Here is a 22,124-nt window from a genome sequence, read left to right on the forward strand (position 1 = left end):
GTTCTACACCTTTATGTGATGAGCCACGCCCTCCGCAATATTCATTGCCTTATAGAAGCTCAGTTTTAGGAAGTTTTCCAACTTTTGCCAAGAGGGAACTTTAGATATTGGTCCCTAGATTATGTTCACCCAGTTTCATGCAGATCGCTCAAACTTCCTAGGAAGAGATCCATTTGAAGTGTTTTTCAAAAAATTCAAAATGGCGGAAAATCTATATAAGTGGAAGTTATGGGTTCTTGAGGCAAATGTGTTCCTCATGAGGAGAGGCATCTCTGTGCAAAGTTTCATGTCTCTATGACACATGGGGCATGAGATATGCCCATTCAAAGTTTGCCATTTCAATCGGTTGCTATAGCGCCCCCCTTTGGCCAATTGATGTAATATTGCTTCATTGGCATCCTCCCATGACCCTCTACCACTGTGCCAAATTTCACATGGATTGACCAAGTCAGTGAGGAGAAAAACGTGGACAGACACACAGACAGACAGAGTTTTCGTCATTATATAGTAAGATTATAAATGCCATTATGAAAATAATCAACACACTAAACTTAGGTGGAGGACACAACTACAACAACATGTCACCTTTCCATATTAGCAACCACCTTCTTATTTTAAACTTTGAGCATGAAATTAAGTCATTTGTAAAAATAAAAAAAAATAAAAAAAATTAGGCGAACAGTGTGGCTCAATGACACTGTCAGGACATGACTCAGAAAAATATTAAATATCATAAAAATACCAAAACACACTGGAGAGAGAGGCTTTAAGAGTAAAGTCGCTCACCCATAAAAGGAAATGGGATTTGATCTAAGCTTTCAGTTTTACTTTAAAACTATCATCTGGAGCAGTTTTAATTAAAACTGAAAGCTTGAGACTGAATCAGTGCCTCTGTCCTGTTTTAGGACTAACCTCTTCTTGTATGTGTTAAATATCAGTGGATCTCCTGGTCTCATAATTAATGTCTTTCTAAACAAACATGAACTCTTGTAGCAGCTGTGGCTCTGCAAGTCACAGATATTCAGTGTTGACAGCAGTATGTGCTTGGCAGTGTTTGAGTAGTGTGACCTTTTAGCCTATAACTAAGTCACAAGGTTTCCAGGAAATGGAGCTCCCTTACTTTCACTTTTAGTTTTGTTATTACTGACTTAGCTGTGCGACTTTCACGTGTCCTTTTGTCATCACTGATTTTCAAGTAATGTGCCTGCAGAATTTCCCAGCTCCTTCCACCTATAATAACACCACATCAGATTTGACAGGGGCAGGTGGGAGGGATTTGTGAGGGGCAGACGTAGCGTCACACAGGACACAGGCCTCTGATCTATCTATATATAGAGTGGGGCTGGAGGATACAGCAGCCATATCCCCACTGACCAGGCAGAGGGAAGGAGACACAGAACTGTGAGTTTAAATTACATACTGTTTTGTTGAACACTTCAATCTTAGCATACGCGTTTTTTTTTACAACAGACACTGAACTTTTCAAACAACTTTAATTTTATATTGTGATCTGACTTGACATTTTTTCAGAGCGTTGGCACAAATACAGACCAATACAGTTTGTCTTTCTATTCTTGTGAACATTGTCATTAACATAAAGCATGCCCTGGCCCCTTACCCTAATCATAACCATCCCAACTAACTGTCTAACCCCAGCCCTAACCAGAATCCTAACCTAAACCTAATTCTAACCTTAATTTTAATGCCAAGTTTTAACCTTCAAACTCATTTTTTTAAGCATTGAGGGATGGTCAAAATGTCCTCACAATATGAGTTACTTGGGAAGGATGATGAGGAGTCACTTTCTGAACTGGACTCTTATTTGGGTCAAATGAACTTTCCCTTCCAGCTGGAGTTTAACCCAAAACTAAAGAAATATAAGTGATGCTTTTTGAGTTCTGATTGTCTAAATGGGATGGCTAAATGGGTTTCAGTGCTGGTTGGTAAAGATAGTCCCGTGTTTTCCCTCTATTAGCTTTTTTCAATTGTTTGTCATGTTTGCTCATCATGAATTATATTTATGACGGCATACACAGAAAGTCATGTAAAGTTTGTAACACCCCCTTAAAGGGATAGTGCACCAAAAATGAAAATTCAGCCATTATCTACTCACCCATATGCCGAGGGAGGCTCTGGTGAAGTTTTAGAGTCCTCACATCACTTACGGAGATCAGAGGGAGAAGTGGGTAGCAGCACAACTGCTCACCTAATGGCTGACGGCGACCCAGATTAATACGTCCAAGAACACAGAATTGAAACCATAAAATATCTCCATACTGCTCGTCCGTATTGATTCAAGTGTCCTGAGGCCCCGACATAAAAAGTTGTTTGGAAAAACGTCATTTGAACTCTGTTTTTAGCCTCAGTGTAACCTGTAGCTCTAACGGCCTCTCTGTGGACTGTGCTCACGTGTGCGCACTTGCGCGCGAGACCAGCAAAAGCATGTCAACACACATGAAGGCGGTGCCCATGTCTCACAGTCTCGCGCAAGCGCACACATGTCAGCTATGTTGGGGTTTTTGAATGTGGATATTTTTTTCAAATAATTCAAACTATATGTGTAAATCTTATTAACCTGGAATGTTTAACTAACTGAAACAAATTCTTTTATGTCTGATCGTGCAATCTGCTTGTTGTTACATCACCCTGCTGTAGACGAGGAGAAGAGAGCAGCTAAAACAGAGGTAAGGATGACATCTTATGGTCCTCAGTTGTCATTGTTCATACAGAAGCATTTCTTTTTTAAATGCTATTTTTCTGAAGTTATGTCAAAGTTCAGCACTAATACCTGAACCTTCAGCTGAAGATTGGAGCCTTTTGCCTTGTTAGTTTACAGTGAGTTTGAGTCCTTCAACTTCCTGGTTGAACGCATGGATGAACTGAAACAACACTTGCAGAAGAGCTTCCTTTTGTCTCACTAAAATATAAACCTGGTTGCATTTAGTCGAACATGTACCTAATGTCAAAAGTTATAACCTGGTTAACGTATGTTAAATAAAATAATGTTTTCTTAGTGTAATCCAGTGAATGAACCCAGTGATGCTGAACACACAAAGAATGAAGACATTACAACAAAAGGAGGAGAATCTGTAATCAAGCCTGTACGATCGGCAGACCCTGGGACAGGTGAAATTTTCATGAATACTGCAATAATATGAAAAAGTCAAGAATAGAGCTAATGAAGCTTTTATACGGGCACTGTGTAGGAATTTCTCCCACCTAGTGTTGAGATCGTTTATTGCATTCAAACGGATAGCGCACTCTAACGCCTCACTGTTTCAAGCGCGTATTGCAACAACGGTAGCTGCTGTGTACCAAAAAGCTATGATAACATTGATGAAACCATGTCATCCGATATTTCATGGAGTATTCATTCAGGCTGCTACACAGACGCACGCGACGCAAGTTGACAAACCCCCTCCTCACCATGCTGGCTGTGTTTACAATGTAGGACTGTTGGGGCGGGTGTAAATCGAAAACAAACCAATCACGTCTTGTCTTTTGACAACTGACAAGTGGCTCAACCTCACATACCTCATCTCTCTCCTCGAAACACTGCATCGCTAACAGCACTAACAGCGCTAACAGCTGTTAGCACTGTTAGCTGTGATTTTCCTTCAGCAGCTCTCTCCACCTGGGAAAGGCTACCCCAATGTTGAACCTCGGTTTTTTTTCAATCGCCGGTCACTTTGCCTTTTTGCCTTTTTTCACCGGCACTTGTGACTAGCCTGCTTGCTGCTGCTTTTCATCACTCTACCTGCAGACGGAAACCGGAAACGCAAGTGAAAACGCAAAAGGCGATTCCGTATTTCTCAAGTGTGTCCTTGTACGTACCTGTATTTTCAAGATGGTGCATGTACATGATGAGATACCGGTCACAATGTATATGTAAATGAGAATTTCGGAGCTTACGGACATACTTAGATATGCTGATGGAGGCAAATACACATGTGCTAGGACACACTTTTGACTGCAAAATTTGTTTGTCTCAAAGAACAACTGAAATTGTTACACATAGTGCCTTTAATGTTCAAAATAGATTACAGTTGTCATTTTAAATAGAAAAACAAGATATCACTTTCAAAGTACATTGCTCCATCCCTCATATAATACACTTATTCTATTGCAGGTACCTTAAATATGGATAAGAGTGGAAACAAGGATAAGGTAAGAAACTCCATATTTAATTCATTAAATGTTAAGGATGATTTACTTTATACCTCATTGTATGGTGTTACAATGCTTTACATACAGGACATATTTATTTACTTATTTACAGCAGTCAGTGAAGAGTTCTGAAGAGATCAACAGGAAGGAACAATATCAAAGAGAAACCAAAACACTGCTTGGCAGACTTCACCTTCAAGACAAACATCAACAGAAGTTGTCACCAGCAGATTTTCTTAAAGTAGGTCCACCTGTGAAACAGGACCATGAAACATCTGAGAAAGAACTCGCTCATACTTTTCTTCAGAGGTTGATGATGTTAGACTACAGAGCCAGATATATTCCTGTAAGACAGGATAGTGATGAGGTGACCCATTCAAAGCCTGTTGTAGAGTTTGACACTGTTGACACAGACGATGATGACTTAAGTGATTTTTATAGCACCACTGCAGACTTTGATCAATCAAAACAGACTCATGTGCATCCAATGGATGTTCAAATGGCAGTATTTCACTGCTCAGACAGCTTTTTGAAGCAGAACATGACAACAAAGCTATCACAATGTCAGTATGCCTTACCTTTGCTTGTTCCTGACCCAGTCACAATGGATATTGAATGTCCTCTGTGGACATTCAGACAAATAAGAAAAACATGGAAGGTAACTGAAATCAAAGATAATTCAAACATTGTCACCATGAAGAGCATGCCCATCTGCAAAGCTGAGACACCCATGGTGTCATTTCTCCGCCTGGGTTCACTATCTCTGTCTAAGTCACAGCTGATTAACACTTTGATCAATGACCGTCACAGCACCTTCTTCCACAGAAACTGCCCAGGTAGCACCAAGTCTCGCCATCTGATGGATGGTGTGGCAGAGATTGCCTGGTACTGCCCTGCAGGAAAACCCAATGATGCCTTCACTGACTGCATTGCCTTCTGTAATCTTCATGGTGATGCTCTGTCAATTGAAAAACAGCGTGACATACTGACTGAGAAATCTTCAGTAAATGTGGTTCTTGTACCAACTCTGGGAAAAGGGGACAGAAGTACCACAGTTATCTCAGCCCTTCTCAAGTCTCCAAAGCCTCTCATATGTCTCACTGCTGATAGGGAATGTGGTGCTTTTGAGAAAAAAAAGGGAAAATACATAATGGGTCTTCGAGACAGAAATCAGTCCGATGTTTCTGAGGAACTGAAAAGAATCATTGGAAGAATTTTGTCAGGACCACATGCATCCTTCCAGCTTGAAACCATGGCTGAGGTCTCTGGAATCAGTGTGGATGAAGATGATGAAGTTTGCCAAAAAGGAAAATCTGCTGCAATTAAAATTGTGAAATTGCTTCAGGGGATGGATGTTTCAAAGATCAAAGATACATTTCTCCCTTGTCAAGGCCAACTGTGGCACAAGTGGTGCAGAATAAACAAAGAACTGTATCACCTCAAAGGACACATTGAGAAGGAGAAATGTAAAAAGCAAAAGGAACTGATGCGAATACGACAAGCTCAACGCACTGCTTCCTGTAGTGAAGTAATGAAGTTGTTCACTGAAACCCTCTCGTCGTTGCCATCAACAGATAGAGAGTATTTCCTGAAGTGGACTCAGATTTTGATTGATGCCCTCTCCACAGATGATCTGTCTTTAATTATACAGAGCTATGGTGAAAAGTGGTCTGAGGTCTTGGCTTTGAAAAAGAAACGCGACAAATCTGATCAGTTAAAAAGCAAGCAAACTGAGCTTGAACAAATATCAACAAAACTACAGTCTGCCACTTTCGGTTTGGAGCACATCTTTAGAGAAATGGGACAGATCTATGAAGCCCATGCATCTCTGCAGAAACAAACAACGAGGGGACAAACTGACTGGTCTAAATACCCTGAGCTGGCTGCAGAGCTGATGATATCAGGACACCCAATGGAGCTGATGGATGGTGATGCAGGTCATGTGCCTTTAATGTGGATCTCTAGTCTTTTAGATGAGGTCATCAAGAAACTGGGCGACAAGAGAGTTTTTGTTTTGTCAGTGCTGGGTGTACAAAGCAGTGGAAAATCAACAATGCTGAATGCTATGTTTGGGTTACAGTTTGCAGTGAGTGCTGGCAGGTGCACCAAGGGTGCCTTCATGCAGCTGGTCAAAGTTTCAGATGAGATCAAGAAAGACTTTGAGTTTGACTACATTCTAGTGGTGGACACTGAAGGACTGCGCGCTCTTGAATTAGAGGGTAACGCCACTCTTCTCCACGACAATGAATTGGCAACATTTGTTGTTGGTCTGGGAAACATGACACTAATCAACATCTTTGGAGAAAATCCAGCTGAGATGCAAGATGTTCTGCAGATTGTTGTTCAGGCTTTCATGAGGATGAAGAAAGTTCAACTTTCTCCAAGTTTTTTGTTTGTTCACCAGAATGTTACAGATATTACAGCTGCAGAGAAAAACATGGACGGAAAGAGATGGCTGCAAGAAAAACTGGACAAGATGGCCCAACTAGCAGCCAAAGAGGAGGTTTGTAATGCTGAGTGCTTCAGTGACATCATTGCATTTGATGTGCAGAAAGATGTGAAATACTTTGCCCAACTATGGGAGGGAAATCCACCTATGGCTCCTCCAAATCCAGGTTACAGTGAGAGTGTCCAAGAGCTGATGAAGTTCATCCTCTCCAAAGCTTCACAGTCAGCTGAATTTTTTCTCTCACAGTTCAAAAGCAAAACTCAGGACCTTTGGAATGCCCTGTTGAATGAAAACTTTGTTTTCAGTTTCAAAAACACACTTGAAATTGCAGTGTACAGAAAACTTGAGGAGCAGTATATGAACTGGACCTGGGCCCTGAGGAGTAACATGTTAAACATTGAGAACAGGTTACATACCAGAATTGAAAATGGAAAACTTGACAAGGTTGAGCTCAGCTATCTTAATGAGGAAATGAATAAAACATATGAAGAAATCAAAAAAGCAATGACAAAATACTTTGATGATGACAGGGACAAAGAAATACTGGTTCAGTGGCGAGGACGATTTGAAAGCAAAATCAAGGAGTTTCATGACGACCAAGTGAGAGGAGTCAAAAGAAAACTGGATGAAGTGATTGAGCAGAAAAATGCTTGTAAAAAGCTTGATGATAAGAAGACAGAGTTTGAGAACAAGCTGCTACAAAAGAGCAAAGAGCTCGCTCATCAGTTAAAGGACAAGGCTAAAGATGAAGAGGAACTTAAAAAACAGTTCAACTCTGTTTGGAGTGGCTGGGTTAGTGAACTAACTGCAGGTACAAAACCTATTGAGGACTTTAACTATGAAGAAGATCAGGCAACTATCCTTCAGGAGCTTGGTTTTGAATGGTCTCTTATAGCTGAATGTGAAAGCAGTGGCAGCTACAAAAAAATGTCAGAGGTTGGTGATTACAGTTGCTATGTAGCTCTCTGCAAGGACCGAGACCTGTGTAACACAGGCCAACAATCCCAAGATGAGGAGGGGCAAGGAAGAATTAAGAATTTAGAAAAAACATTCATACAATCAACAGCAGAACAAAACAAAGAACATACATCAAGGAGATCTTTAGCATTTGAAGAACAGCAACTTATCAGATCCTTCATTGACAGCATTGAAAAGCAGTCCCTTGATGCAATCAAGGGCAAACCTGTTGCTAGAAGAGGCTACAGATCAATTTACTTGCAAGAAGTGGCCAAGAATGTCAAAGAAAAGGTGAAAGAGTTTGAATCAAACAGCAGATACGCCGTGAAGAAGGAGTTCACAGTTAATATTTTACTGTATGTGTTTGACAAAGCAGAGAGATGGCTTTCAGAGTCCCATAAAAAATACAAAATGAACAATGATGCAGTCACTTGTGTAGAAAGCAAGAAAAAGCAATATTACAACATTTTCAGCAGCTTCTGCAGAGGAAGCTCATCTGCTGTTGTGTTTGGAGAACTGATCTGTGAGAAACTGAAGAGTTCCACTGTTGAGGCCGTCTGTAACAAGACTGCTATTGATCTTGCTGGAGAGATGAAGTGCAGTTTCCCAGCATTCAGTGGGAACAGGTTGAACTTGGAGAAACACTTGCTGAAGTCACTGGCTGAGAAAGAGGACTTTGGTGGTTTTATCACCTACATCTGCCACCCAAGGAGCCAAGCAGAGACTTTTATAGAAGAGCAAGTACAGAAATACATCCTCACAGACAACAAAGATAAAGCACGGAATATACTCAAGAAAAATGTTGAAGACATCAATAAGCTTGTGAGTCAAGCTTTATTTACTGCAACAGAGAAAGTCAAAACCCAGAGAGGAGACTCAGACATGTGGGTAAAGGAGTTTTCCAGTTTGCTAAAAGATGAGCTGACATTCAACACCTTTTGTTGTCAAAACTTCAGTGACATTAACAATTTTGACTTTCTTACAGAAGAGATAGAGAAAGGTCTTGGATCAGTTATGAAGGATGTGAGCAGCCTCTCACTGGATAAGATGGAGGAATTCAGGATGAAGCCTGATCAAATCCTCATCGATCAGCTGTGTAACTGCTGCTGGGCAAAGTGTCCATTCTGTGCAGCTGTTTGTACCAACACGCTAGAAAATCACAGTCCTGACAAACACAGTGTGCCTTTTCATCGGCCCTCTGGGATTAAAGGATGGCATTTTAAAAACACAGTGGAACTGGACATCAACTTCTGCACAACATTAGTTGCAAGTAATCAACGTTTCTACCCCCATCCCGATTCAGATGAGAGTATTCCTTACAAACAGTATCAACGTGCTGGGGAGGAGTATGCCACATGGCAAATTACTCCTGATGAGTCTAAGCTGACATACTGGAAATGGTTTGTATGTCGATTTCAACAGCAACTGGAAGATCACTATGACTTAAAATTCCAGGGCAGGGGAGAAATTCCTCCTGAGTGGAGAGACCACAGTAAACAAGAAGCTGTTGAAAGTCTGGATGAAATGTACAATCTGTGACTGAGCCAGAAACAACCAATCTCTACTCAGTATAACAGAAACTGTCTTTAACTGTTGAAAAGAAATAGGAGTTTTTGATTTGATTGAAGGAGCACGACAGTAGCAATATTCAGGATGAGGCCTTCCCCAAGATGACTGAAAGAAACAGCACCTATTTATAATGTGATCAATATGTATCTCAATTTGTTTTGCAGGATAACATTATTTAGTCAGGATTCCTGAAAATGCCATGAAGCAAAGGCAAACACAACAAATGTGTAATTATAAATGGCATGTTTGTTAGCCATTACAGGATGATTGTAAAACGAGACAGATCAGAATCAGTCATAGGTTTTTATGCCTCCGCATGGGCAAAAGCTGTAGCTGGAGGGATTATGTTTTCAGGTTGTCCGTCTGTCCATCCCTTTGTCCCATTATTGTGAATGAGATATCTCAAGAACACCTTGAGGGAATTTCTTCAAATTTGCTTCAAATGTCCACTTGGACGTAACAATGAACTGACTAGATTTTGGTGGTCAACAGTTCAGGTCAAAATTACCTTGCGTCTGAATCATTCTCGTGTATGCGGTATCTTAAGAAGGTCTTAGGGGAATTTCCTCAAATCTGGCACAAACGTACACTTTGATGGTAGGGAATTTCTTTAAATTTGGCATAAACAAACACTGTGCCGCCAGGTTAGTATACCAGCATATATCAATTTCTCACTAGTACTAGTATTATTTCCATGTATTTATTCCAGATATTTAACATTGTAGTATTTTCAAAACATCTGATAAATGGTGAAAAATCATACTGATATAATTTCTATACAGTCAAATAACATTAAATATATGTTATCTAAACAGTGAAAATTTAACCTTTTTTTGTTGGGGGGGGGTAAAAATTGTAAATGTATTATCTTAGCATCCCTACCTTTACCATGAATGGACAATTTAACTGTTTGGTTTAGCATGGCTTTAGAATGCAAAAAAAAAAAAAAAAAAAATCAGACTTACAGTTATTCTGCATAAATTGTTTAACAACAATGAAGTACTTTTATTTTGTAGTAATTACTTAATTTCAATTACATTAGCTTGGCATCACTCCCTTTACTCTGAAAGGACAAATGAACTGTTTGGTAGAGCATGTTTAAAAAAGAATATTATTATTATTATTATTATTAGACCTTTATTTCTTGTATAAAGTTACATAAATCTGTTCAGTAAGACCTCTGAAACTAGAACGTCAAAAAACCACATGTCCACCTTTGACAATCCTACCACACAGAGCCCCAATGTCTGCAATGAGTCTTTTGTTACTGACTTCCTGTAGCAGGTGAACTAAAAAGGCAGAATATTTAAAGACACAGTGACATCTAATGGACTTGTTTTGCATGACATACTTTAACCAAATGGTAAAGATAGGTTAATGAGGTTGGGTGAACATTTTTTATTCCGATATAGTGACTCAAAATGTGCTCTACCGAAAAGTTTAGCTGAAAGTTAAAGGGTAAAACAACAACAACAACAACAACTTCAAATTTGGCACAAACATCAACTTGGATGCAAGGATGAGCTGATTAAAATTTTGTGGTCAAAGTTCAAGATCCATGTGACCTCACTCACAAAACAAGTTTTTGACAATCACTTAAGAATTCATATGATAACTATGACCAAATCTACACAAATCTCTAACAGAACAAGATGATGAAGTGATGAAATTTCATATCAAAAAGGTCAAAGGTCAGCTTCACTGTGACATAATTTTCTGCTGAAACACTTTTCTGGCCATTATTCAACATCATTAGTCAGAAACAAAAGGTTTGATCAGTATCTGGTCAGATACTGAACTGGTGACACTAATCTTGGGTGCCCATCTTGAAACTGTGCTGATTATATATAGTAGATTTTCTGTGCTGATTGTATAGATATTCTGTGCTGCTGAGTTTAAGATGTGTGTGAAGCATCCATGTTTTAGAATATGCACCTTCTTTGCAGCAACATTAGAAGCATTGTCAGCTGTCAGGGCTACAAATGACTTTGGACAGACGTGGGTATAAACTGTAACTGCAAACTGACATGTTCATACAACTACAAGATGACAAACCAAGTTGTTTAATTAAAAATATGTTTTGTTTTTATTCAAGTAAAGTCATCTTTATTTATATGGTGCATTTTATACACAAGAAAATGCAACACAATGTGCTACCACTTCGAAATGACATATAATAATAAAACAAGTGCAAATGACAAGAAGAGAAAGAATCAGTGCCAAAACATAAAAGACACACACACACACACACACACACACACTGAAGAAGTCAGCCATAGACTGTTATGAAGAGAAGTGTTTTTGACTTGCTTTTAAAAGTATTCAGTGTGTGCCTCTCACAGGTCCACAGGCTGGGTGTTTCATCTGCTGGGACATATATGCAAAAGACAGCCTCTCCTGCTTTAGAATTAGTACGAGCAATGGTTGGATGACCTCATGTACTGAAGCGCAGGACCATTTAGAGCTTTGTATACAAGTAACAGGATTTTAAAATCAAGATCAAAATACAGGTAAACAGTTTTTATTTTAGGATGTTTTCTCAAAGTCTGTTTTTTTATGAAAATGGTGAATGATGGTTTGTCTTTCTCAAGAATTTGGAGTATTCAACAATTTTACACTTTTGAAAAAGAAATGTCAGTCTTGTGAAAAAAATGAATGTTTCATTTTAGTGCAATAAATAAGCCCTTCATACAGTCATTGGAGTGTCCGTCTCCTTTGTTATTGATAAGCATTTGAAGAAGACCTGATTTTCTTTTGCCACACTCTCAAAAATATGGCTAAGTCCTGCCACATACTAATTCAAGTATGTTTAATCTTTATGTAAGTCGGTAAAAACACATGACATTTTAGTCACTGAAAGACTGGACAGATGATTGTTTTACATGCAACATTTTAGTCTAGTTTAAGTGAAGACCAAGAGTGAACATCTTAACCAAACTTAAAAAACTGCCTTTAAATATGATTTCATCCGATTCATTTAAGGCTAAAGAAAAATTAGCCATAAAATGACAGGCTGTATGATTAAGACTGCAGCTTTGCAGAGGGGGTGTCTGGGCTGATGTTGTTGTGATTTACATATTTATCTTTGTACAGACATGATTATGAATTATTATGAAGACAGTAAACAACAACAACAGCAAAAGACATTGCTGTCCTTTTTTTAGCCCTTAGGCCCAGTTACAAACTGGTATATTCATGTGTTTATAGTAGATTGTACACTACCTATCATAACTTTTAAAAGAACACAATTGTGACATTTTGCATACAGCACAAGTTAAATACTAGACAGCTAGCTTCTGTCTAATATATGGAGCAACTATGATAATAATACCTGACTGTCAAATGTGTATAGCTTTTATACTGTCCATGCTTTAGTATAGATATATATCTAGCACTCTAAATGTATCTACTATATCCAAATGTAGTGTGTGTTGTATGGTCATTTTTCACAAATAATACATCACAGCAATCTGCCAAAATGTATGAATAAAATTCAGGCCAGTTCAGTTCAGATGGATATATGAATGTAATTCAGTTCAAATCAGTTCAGGTGGAAGAGTGTGTGGGGAGTGTGAGTGAGGGGGGAGGGAAGGACCCAGGTTAGCTTGAAGCTTGAGTTTGGAGAAGCCAGGAGATTGTGGGGAAAGAACAAACTCATCTGCTGGTAGTGAGTCATCCACCTCAGCTCAGCCACTGAATCCAAGCAGGTAAAGCACAGCAGACCCAGTCTGTTTCCACTTGCTCCAGAGATCAGCTTTTCTTTTGAGGTCGTTGTTTCCTCACCGTTCATTTCCAGCCAGTCCTTGTAACACTTTGTCACTAGGTTTAATTCACTGTTGTCTTTTCATTTAATCCAGTGCTGGGTTCATCCTTTCACTTATTTCCTCTTTTTTCCCCTTTCTCACTTCTCCTTTCCATCCTCCTTCAAGTCTCCTTTGTTAGATTTTCCCTCTCTCTGTTCAGCTCACAGGTGTCCCTTAATTTATCACCTTCCCCTCCTCCTTCCTCTCCTGCTCAGGTGGACAAGGCTGTGACATCACTTCCTTTTTCCTTCCTGCTACACAGTATGATAAAACAGAAAAACAGGTTGGTGTGGACTAAGGGAAGGATCAAATAGCTTTTGTTGTTACATTCCCTGATTACACTAAGGGATGAGGGGTGTAACAATAAAATTATACTGGAGGTCTAGACAAACAGAAATAAGTGTTTAAAGAAAAGTTACGTTTTGTTTTCAAAAAAAAAAAACGCATTAAAAAGGCTTTAATGAGGTTAAACAAAAAACTGGGCGTCCTGGCATCGTTAAAATATGACATTAATAAGAACGGGTCTATTCAGCTATTTTGCTAAAGTTTCTGTACCAAGTGTGCATACAGCAGCTTTATACGTCCTAAAAACTTAAGACAATATGTCAACTATGTCTAAAATAATATCCCACTGTTGACTCACACAGGAGGGCGGCACAGTGGTATGGTGGTTAGCACTGTCGCCTCACAGCAAGAGGGTTCCTGCAGAGTTTGCATGTCCTCCCTGTGTCAGCGTGGGTTTTCTCTGGGTGCTCCATCTTCCTCCCACAATCCAAAGACATGCAGATTAATCGGTGACTCTAAATTGCCCGTAAGCAGGTGACCTGTCCAGGGTATACTCTGCCTCTCACCTGATGTCAGCTGGGATAGGCTCCAGCCCCCCTGCGACCCTCAAGAGGATAATCAGTTAGAAAATGGATGGACTCACACAGGATTCAAACCCCAGTCTCCTGAGTCAAAGTCTTGTGCTTGACCCACTCATCCACCACATCCAGGGCTGGAGTGACCATCTGGCATCAGGCACAAAAGCCTGCGAAGCTCATCAAAACCCATAATGTGTGTGAGTGTCTTAACAAACTGTCAAAAACAACAGTGGGTCTCTAAACTCTCTCCGCCCCTCTGTTTGTGTGTGTGTGTGTGTGTGTGTGTGTGTGTGTGTGTGTGAGTTTGGGGTGGGTATGATCTATAATATGAAGCAGCCCTAGGCTTTGTTTCTCTTCATAGTAGTGGTAGGTGCCGTTTTAATTTATTTTAAAAACCTCACGTTGCATAACTTTATGTTACAATGTGTCTCCAAAATGACCTGAAACAGTAAACGGCCCATTTACTGTTTACTCAGGTAAAACTCTTTCTTTAACCAGTACCATCAACAACATAAAAGAAATATTTGAGGAAAGGCTTAAAAGGTCTGAATCATCAGCCTCACAAGTGCTTCTACTGCACTGAATCTGGCACCGTGATTTCACAGTAAGGTTACTCCAAAAAAGGACAAAGGAAGAGATCCAGTCTTAAGCTTTTGGTTTTACTTTAAAATGATCATAGATAGATATTTATTTGACAAAAATGTAAAATATACATGATAGACTGATCAATAAGACAGACTCCATATACGATTTTTAGAAATTGTCGAGGATTAAGTATACAAGAAAGCCAAAGGCTTATTTCCATTGTGGTCCTCAATTTCAGTCCATGATGGTAGATTGACTGAGGAAAGTCAGAAGCAGTTTTAGTTAAAAATGAAAGCGTGAGACTGAATCAGTGCTCTTACATGTGTCAAGTATCAGTGGATCTCCTGGTATGATGCTTCATGTCTTTTTAAACATGAACTATTGTTGCAGCTAGAGCTACCAGAGCTACACTGCAGTGTTGACAGCAGTATGTGCATGGCAGTGAGTAGTGTGACCTTTTAGCCTCATTGTTGTTTTTGACTAAGTCACATGGTTTCTGGGAAGTAGAGCTTTCTTACTGTCACTTTTTTTAATATTGCACCACATCAGATTTGCGAGGAGCAGGAGGGGTCTGTAAGGGGTGGACTGAGAATTACACAGGCGTCTGATCTCTATCTTAATAGGGAGGGGACTAGAAGAATTTCTGTCAAAGCAGCCATATTGACACAGACCAGCCGGAGCTAATGAGGCACTGAACAAATGTGAGTTTAGAGTACTACTCTACTTTTTTATAAATTTTATAATCTTTCTAACTACTCGTTAGTTCCTCATTCGTTTCTCATTAGTTCCTCATTAGTTCCTCCGTAGTCTCTATATACAGACTCTACATTCAGTGAATATAGAGTGTGTAGGCAAACCCCAGAGATCTTGCCTCTGGAAGAAGAGCGGAAGAGCCCTGGTTTCCGGTTGTAGGCTGTTTGAAATCCACGTGATATTGACCAATGACGTTTGAGCCGGCTGCAGTTGTTGCCAGGTTAAACTGTCCGTAAGGTGAACTAATGAGGCGGAACGTAATTGGCGTCACTGCAAACTCTGAATCCGTCGCAATGGTTCAGCCTATTTACTTATATATAAATGGAAGTCAGAAACGTAAATTCGCCTCCTCCGCCCAAATCAAACCGGAATGCCAAAAAATCGGGTGTCTGCCCCCAGAGGCTGTATCGCAGTCTGCCGGAAGTCAGACGCCGAATACAGCCAATGGGTTCCGAGAATAGTTCCTCCATAACTAATCTAATTTTGTGTAGCTTAGTTCCTCAGTAACTACTCATTCGTTCCTCAGTAGCTACTCTAATTTTGTGTACCTTAGTTCCTCAGTAACTACTCATTAGTTCCTCATTAGTTCCTCAGTAACTACTCTGATTTTGTGTACCTTATTGTGTGACCTGATCTCCTTCATTATTATGGGGTGCCATTTGTAAAGTGTCTCACGCTGAAAATAACATCAACATTTTGCCACATTTAGCTTCAAACAATGTTTAAAAAAGTATTGTGAATTTTTTAACGTCACCTTTTACCACATTTACAGCAATATTTGTTAACTTAAAAATATATTAAATAGTTAAATCTAAATATTAAATGTGGCACCTAAATGTTAAATCTAAATGCTAAATCTAAATCTAAATCTAAATGTTAAATCTAAATCTAAATGTTAAATCTAAATGCTAAATATAAATATAAATGTTAAATCTAAATGTTCTTGGTGAAACTAAATATTTAACTAATATGCTGAAAATAACATCAACATTTTGCCACATTTAGCTACTATGCCTTCTCTTCAGCATCATGGGACTAGATGGCTCTGGGCATGTGGTGCTCAAAGCACCAAAAAAATACAGCAATGTCTCTTTCCAGAAATCAGGACCTGGTTACTCAAGATAATCCACAGACCTTGTTGTGAGCAGTTTCATGTCGGAATTATTTTCTTTCTACCAAACTACATCTGTCAACTGTATCACTGTGCAGGGGGAAGCGTGCATCTACTGCTAGCTCACCTAGCTCCACTGAGCTAGCTAACGTTACAGCTCAGCCGAGGACAGCATCAATGTTGACATCTCACACTGTCAAGTGCACAAGCCTCTCATCCAAGAAGTAGTAAGTCAAGAAAATAGTTCCTACATGAAACTTCTCACAACAAGGTCTGTTAATTATCTTGTAGTCTGAGTGGGTGGAAGTTCGCTGCAGAGATCAGCCTCTCATTGGGTGGAACGAGCCACCCGCTGAAGTCCCGCCCTACCACCTCTGGTTGCAGTTTTCAACACGTCCTTTACTAATTTTTGCGGTGTTTGACCTTGTGGGGATGTAGCCATTTCTGCCATGGTTCGCGTCCTGTAGGCGATATTTTTGTGGCCGTGTTACACCAAAACCTGTTTCCCCCCGGCAATATTTTTGCAAGCGCACTGTTGCTGTGGCACCGCCAAGAACGATTGTGATTGGTTGAAAGGAATACAAGCAGCCGGGGCATTTTTTTTTCCAATCTTAAAGTGAGAATCTGCGCAGCCAGACCTTTCTTTTCTTGAGAAAGGTCTGGTGAGCGAGACTAAGTATCTTGAGTAACCAGGTCATGATTCCTAGAAAGAGACAGTGCTGTTGAGTTATACAAATGTATTATTTTTTTTGGTGCTTCCCATTAAGTCAGGAAATTCACGCCTTTCTCTTACTGTTACCAAATGGTCTGCATACAAGCCATTACAGTTCAGGAGTGCAGTGGTTAGAAAAGGCTTTCGGGAAACGATCACTTGCTTATTTAATCACAGTTGTGACTCACGAGTCAGACGAAAAATGTGAACGTGCATTGAAAGATCTGAAAGCCAACAGCAGTTTTGTTGAAAAAAGATACCACACATGTACAAGAAGTATGACAGATGTAAAAGAGATAATAGCTTTGCTGGAAAAAATAGACATCATGGTCTCTGAAAATGAGTACCACTGCTACAGTGGTCTGTGTGATGAAGATAAAGAGCAGAACGAACCCATGGACCACAAATCCCAAACAGAAGGAAGGATCAACACCTCCGTGTTTCAGCAAAATCAAATAGGTGAGATTTTAATGTTGGCATTCAGTGCTTCATAAAGTGGACAAAAGTTGAAGCACTTAGAATCAGTATTTTGCAATAACAATGTAACGTCAACGTAAAAACAATTTTGCAGTGTAAACAGGGGTCTCTCGTAGTGGTGAACCTACAAAGAATTATCACGGTTAGAGGAATTATTTACAGAGCTTTATGGTGAGTTTCAGGTCATAGTTTAGCTGTCTGGTCTGTAAATTTACGGTTTTGTTCTGGTTTCCCTGCTTGTTCAGCAAAAGAGTTCTAAAAACCCACTGTATACCACCTATTCATCACCAAACAGCAGACAGACATATTTAGTAACTAGCTGGTACACTTCATGGAGCATTTAGTAGTTGTAGAGCCAAATATTTCCCCCTGGAGCTGGCAGAGACCAAAATATAGCTACTCTGTATTGGTATACCATATCATCAATGGTTATGACCAGATAAGCTAAAGGTTTTCTAAAATCACCTATTTTCTTAGTGTGATCCAGTGAGTGGTGCTAAACACTCAGACAAGGACGATGACAGCACAAGAGTGGGAGGAGAATCTGAAACCACTCCTGTAATATCATCTACAAACAACAAGAAAGGTGCATTTTAATGAAAACTTTCATTGTATGGCAACATAGATTTCAAATGTAAAATTCTATTTCAATTTTATTGGTATAAATAAAGTAGGGAAATTATTCATTTATATTATTTGTTGGCTTTGACCCTTCAACAGGAGAGACTGATGAAGTTAAAGAGGTCAACCATGAAAGCAGCAGTAACACGACTGAGCGTTCTATGAAGGAGAGTGATGCAGTGAAGGACACAAGTCCATCATCTCAGACTGTTTCAGCAGAGACCAAAGAAGGTAAGAATTACTGAATTTTCTTTCTTTTTAATTTCATTTTAGTAAAATCTGTTTAATTATGATTCAAATAAAACATATGTATATTTAGTGTAGAGGACATACATCATGTTAAACAATACACTTTTTAAATATTCAAACAACCTTTGCAAATAAATCTTATTAACCTGGAATGGTCAAATGACCAAAACAATTTCTTTTATGTTTGATCATGCAATCTGCTTGTTGTTTCATTATCTTGCAGTGGTGCAGCAGGAGGAGAGTACAACTAAATCAGAGATGAAGGTGAGATTCTTTGGCCCTCAGTTGTCATGGTCATGCAGAAGAATTTCTTATTTCAGTGCTAACTATTTTTTTTCTTAAGGTAAGTCAGAGTTCAGCACTAACACCTGAACCTTCATCTTAAGATTAGAGCTTTTGGCCTTTTTAGTTCAGACTTGGAACAGAGTTTAATTCCATGTACTCATACCACTCCGCCTCCTAAATCCAATCCTTTTTTTGTTTGTGTTTGGTCAATTTATTGGCTTATATTAGGTGCAAGTAGGCTGACCAGATGTCCCGAAAAATTCAGAACAGCCCCGAAATCCAAGCAGCTGTCCCGAATCCTGAATCCTGCCCTAATTGTCCCAAAAATGACACTAGAGCAGAGTCTGGAGTAGTTATTGCCTGATGATAAAACATTAAAAACTGATCATGATGGTTGAGTCGTCCTGCAGCTCCCACCGGCTGCACATTGGCTGCAGCAGTTCCTACATGAATTATGGGTGTTGTAGTTTTTAAATTGTATACAGCAGTGGCGATGAAGTAGATGAAGAGAGCGCAAGCTGCAGCTGCGAGGACAGGGAAAGCTCAGGCAGCCACTTGACGGAGTGATTTGCACGTTGCAGTGCAGCCTCTTGTTGTAACTGTTCAAAACTGTTCTACAAACTTTTATTTTTTATTGAGTTTAAAGGACAAGTGCACTCACATTGATCACTTCCATAAAATAAAACGAGAAATTGGAAAAGGAAAAGATTGAAAAAATTGTTAAAATTAAATTTGGGAACTGATCACAGATGTATTGTCTCTGTGCTTTTACATCTATTGTTGCTTTAATTTGCAGCTATGCTTTTAATGAAGCTGACATGTCATGACAGTCAAGCACCCCCCCGGTCCCGAATTACACCCATTCTCATGTGGTCCTCCGAACATTGTCTCTATAACTGTCCTGCCATCGAGGCTGGTGGGTAAGGTAGATCGTGCCTTTGCAAAGCTCTGAAATAGCCTTCCACTCTCAATCAAATGCTCCCCCTCCATTGACACTTTTCAGACAAATCTGAAAACATACATGTTGTCAATGGCCTTTGGTTGTCTGTAGTGATTTTAATATTTTATAATCTTTCACATTTGTAATTGTTCTTACCAGTTTTATTCTGTTGCATCTTTGTGTGCATTTTATATTGCTATGTATTTGTGTGTCATTCTTTTATTTTGTACAGCACTTTGGTCAACTGTAGTTGTTTATAAATGTGCTATATAAATAAACTTGATTTGATTTTTGATTTGATTTGAACCTCCTGGTTGGACACTTGGATGAATTGGTAACACTTTTGCAGAGAAGTTTAATATCTACTCACTAAAACACAAACATGTTTGCATCTAGTTGTGTATATTATCTACCCTTACTTTTTTTTTGGTTTTATTGTACTCTGAATTGGACTACCACAGTGTGTGGTTGACCTTCACATTCTTGATCTCAATGGTTCATCACCAGATAAGCTAAAGGTTTTCTAAAATCACCTGTTTTCTTAGTGTGATCCACTGAGTGGTGCTAAACACTCAGACAAGGACGATGACAGCACAAGAGTGGGAGGAGACTCTGAAATCACGTCTGTAATACCATCTGCAAACAACGAGAAAGGTGCATTGTAAAGAAAACTTTCATTGTATGGCAACATAGATTTCAACTGTAAAATGATATTTCAATTTCATTGGCATAAATAAAGTAGGGAAATTATTAATTTGTAATATTTTTGGCTTTGACCCTTCAACAGGAGAGACTGATGAAGTTAATGAGGTCACCAATGAAAGCAGCAGTAACACGACTGAGCGTTCTATGAAGGAGAGTGATGCAGTGAAGGACACAAGTGCATCATCTCAGACTGTTTCAGCAGAGACCAAAGAAGGTAGGACTTATAGAATTTTCTTTCTTTTCTTATTTCATTTTTGCAAAATCTGTTTAATTACGATTAAAATAAAACATATGTATATTTAGTGTGGAGGAGATACATCATGTTAAACGATACACTTTTTAAATATTCAAACAACCTTTGCAAATAAATCTTATTAACCTGGAATGGTCAAATGACCAAAACAATTTCTTTTATGTTTGATCATGCAATCTGATTGTTGTCACATTACCCTGCAGCAGACCAGCAGGAGGAGAGTACAGCTAAATCAGAAGTAAAGGTGAGATCTTTTCAGTCCTCAGTAGTAATTGCCGTACACCAGTGTCTCTTTTTTTAATGTTACCTTTTTTCTGGGTCAAGGTTTTAGCTGGTGACCTTTTACGTTTAGATAAGAGTTTGAATCCATGAACCTCCTGTTTGGACACATAGATGAGTTGAAAAAGCTTGCAGAAAATAGTCATTTCTTCTCACTAAAATATAATATATATTTTGGTCGACTGATGTAAAATAAAATAACTTATTTTCTTAGTGTGATCCAGAGAATGAACCTGACGATAATAAACACTCAAAGAATCATGACCACGCATTAGTAGGAGAATGTGAAATCAAGCCTGTACGATCGGCAACCACTGAGAAAGATAACATTTTCATGAATTCTATAATGACATGCAAAGGTCAGAAATACAGCTCATTGAGTTTTAATATTCAATACAGATTAAAATTAGCATGATATATACATATATATATGTGTGTGTGTGTGTGTGTGTGTGTGTGTATCGGTATAAAAGTATATTGCTCTGACCTCCATGTAATATGTTCATTATTCTTCTGCAGGTCCCTTAGATATGGATATGAGTGGAAACAAGAATAAGGTAAAAAAAAAAATGAAAAAAAGTCCATATTTATTTTATTAGATGTTCAGGACAATCTAATTTATATCTCATATGGTGTTACAATGTTATACATACAGTACATATTTATTTACTTATTTACAGCAGTCAGTGAAGAGTTCTGAAGAGATCAACAGGAAGGAACAATATCAAAGAGAAACCGAAACACTGCTTGGCAGACTTCACCTTCAAGATAAACATCAACAGAAGTTGTCACCAGCAGATTTTCTTAAAGTAGGTCCACCTGTGAAACAGGACCATGAAACATCTGAGAAGGAACTCGCACATACTTTTCTAGACTCATGTGCATCCAATGGATGTTCAAATGGCAGTATTTCACTGCTCAGACAGCTTTTTGAAGCAGAACATGATTACAAAGCTATCACAATGTCAGTATGCCTTACCTTTGCTTGTTCCTGACCCAGTCACAATGGACATTGAATGTCCTCTGTGGACTTTCAGACAAATAAGTAAAACATGGAAGGTAACTGAAATCAAAGATAATTCAAACACTGTCACCATGAAGAGCATGCCCATCTGCAAAGCTGAGACACCCATGGTGTCATTTCTCCGCCTGGGTTCACTATCTCTGTCTAAGTCACAGCTGATTAACACTTTGATCAACGACCGTCACAGCACCTTCTTCCACAGAAACTGCCCAGGTAGCACCAAGTCTCGCCATCTGATGGATGGTGTGGCAGAGATTGCCTGGTACTGCCCTGCTGGAAAACCCAATGATGCCTTTACTGACTGCATTGCCTTCTGTAATCT

General features: G+C 39.1%; 3 protein-coding genes and 1 long non-coding RNA gene across 9 annotated transcripts in view; 3 read left to right on the forward strand and 1 right to left on the reverse strand.

Moving 5' to 3' along the window:
- Positions 1-22,124, reverse strand: part of LOC125879940 (uncharacterized) — a 105,873-nt gene that overhangs the window by 2,545 nt on the left and 81,204 nt on the right. The window lies entirely within an intron of this gene.
- LOC125879893 (interferon-induced very large GTPase 1-like) overlaps positions 1,343-22,124 on the forward strand; it is an 83,197-nt gene continuing 62,415 nt past the window's right edge. The window contains exons 1-6 of one of the 3 annotated variants that reach the window (XM_049562035.1): positions 1,384-1,401; positions 2,656-2,684; positions 3,015-3,126; positions 4,130-4,167; positions 4,280-7,583; positions 7,683-9,944. In XM_049562035.1, coding sequence (XP_049417992.1) covers positions 4,141-4,167; positions 4,280-7,583; positions 7,683-9,112 — 4,761 coding nt within the window. In that variant the 5' untranslated portion in view covers positions 1,384-1,401; positions 2,656-2,684; positions 3,015-3,126; positions 4,130-4,140 and the 3' untranslated portion in view covers positions 9,113-9,944. Of the gene's footprint in view, positions 1,402-2,655; positions 2,685-3,014; positions 3,127-4,129; positions 4,168-4,279; positions 7,584-7,682; positions 9,945-22,124 lie in introns of those variants that run through there. The other 2 variants (XM_049562034.1, XM_049562033.1) reach the window with 2 other exon arrangements.
- LOC125879930 (replication stress response regulator SDE2-like) lies at positions 14,987-21,778 on the forward strand. Of its 4 annotated transcripts, none has more exons than XM_049562101.1 (9): positions 14,987-15,094; positions 17,924-18,032; positions 18,167-18,298; positions 18,540-18,580; positions 20,087-20,195; positions 20,329-20,460; positions 20,703-20,743; positions 21,298-21,335; positions 21,459-21,778. In XM_049562101.1, the coding sequence occupies exons 3-8, from the start codon at positions 18,229-18,231 to the stop codon at positions 21,304-21,306; spliced, it is 402 nt and encodes a 133-aa protein (XP_049418058.1). In that variant the 5' UTR covers positions 14,987-15,094; positions 17,924-18,032; positions 18,167-18,228; the 3' UTR covers positions 21,307-21,335; positions 21,459-21,778. The 4 variants fall into 4 exon arrangements, with proteins under 4 accessions (XP_049418058.1, XP_049418059.1, XP_049418060.1 ...); XM_049562102.1 differs by having other exon boundaries at positions 21,462-21,778; XM_049562103.1 differs by having other exon boundaries at positions 20,706-20,743.
- Positions 16,978-22,124, forward strand: part of LOC125879887 (interferon-induced very large GTPase 1-like) — an 82,540-nt gene continuing 77,393 nt past the window's right edge. The window contains exon 1 of the mRNA XM_049562007.1: positions 16,978-17,428. Within this exon, the coding sequence (XP_049417964.1) occupies positions 16,993-17,428 (436 nt within the window). The 5' untranslated portion in view covers positions 16,978-16,992. The remainder of the gene's footprint in view (positions 17,429-22,124) is intronic.

The sequence above is a fragment of the Epinephelus fuscoguttatus genome, linkage group LG19, assembly GCF_011397635.1.
Source record: "Epinephelus fuscoguttatus linkage group LG19, E.fuscoguttatus.final_Chr_v1".
NCBI classification, from domain to species: domain Eukaryota; kingdom Metazoa; phylum Chordata; class Actinopteri; order Perciformes; family Serranidae; genus Epinephelus; species Epinephelus fuscoguttatus.

Excerpts from the sequence above, each read along its gene's own strand:
- LOC125879930 (XM_049562101.1), top strand. The coding sequence starts at position 18,229 with ATGAAGGAGAGTGATGCAGTGAAGGACACAAGTCCATCATCTCAGACT. Across the intron at positions 18,581-20,086 it reads CAACTAAATCAGAGATGAAG|TGTGATCCACTGAGTGGTGC; the intron begins GTGAGATTCTTT and ends CTGTTTTCTTAG. Across the intron at positions 20,196-20,328 it reads ATCTGCAAACAACGAGAAAG|GAGAGACTGATGAAGTTAAT; the intron begins GTGCATTGTAAA and ends ACCCTTCAACAG.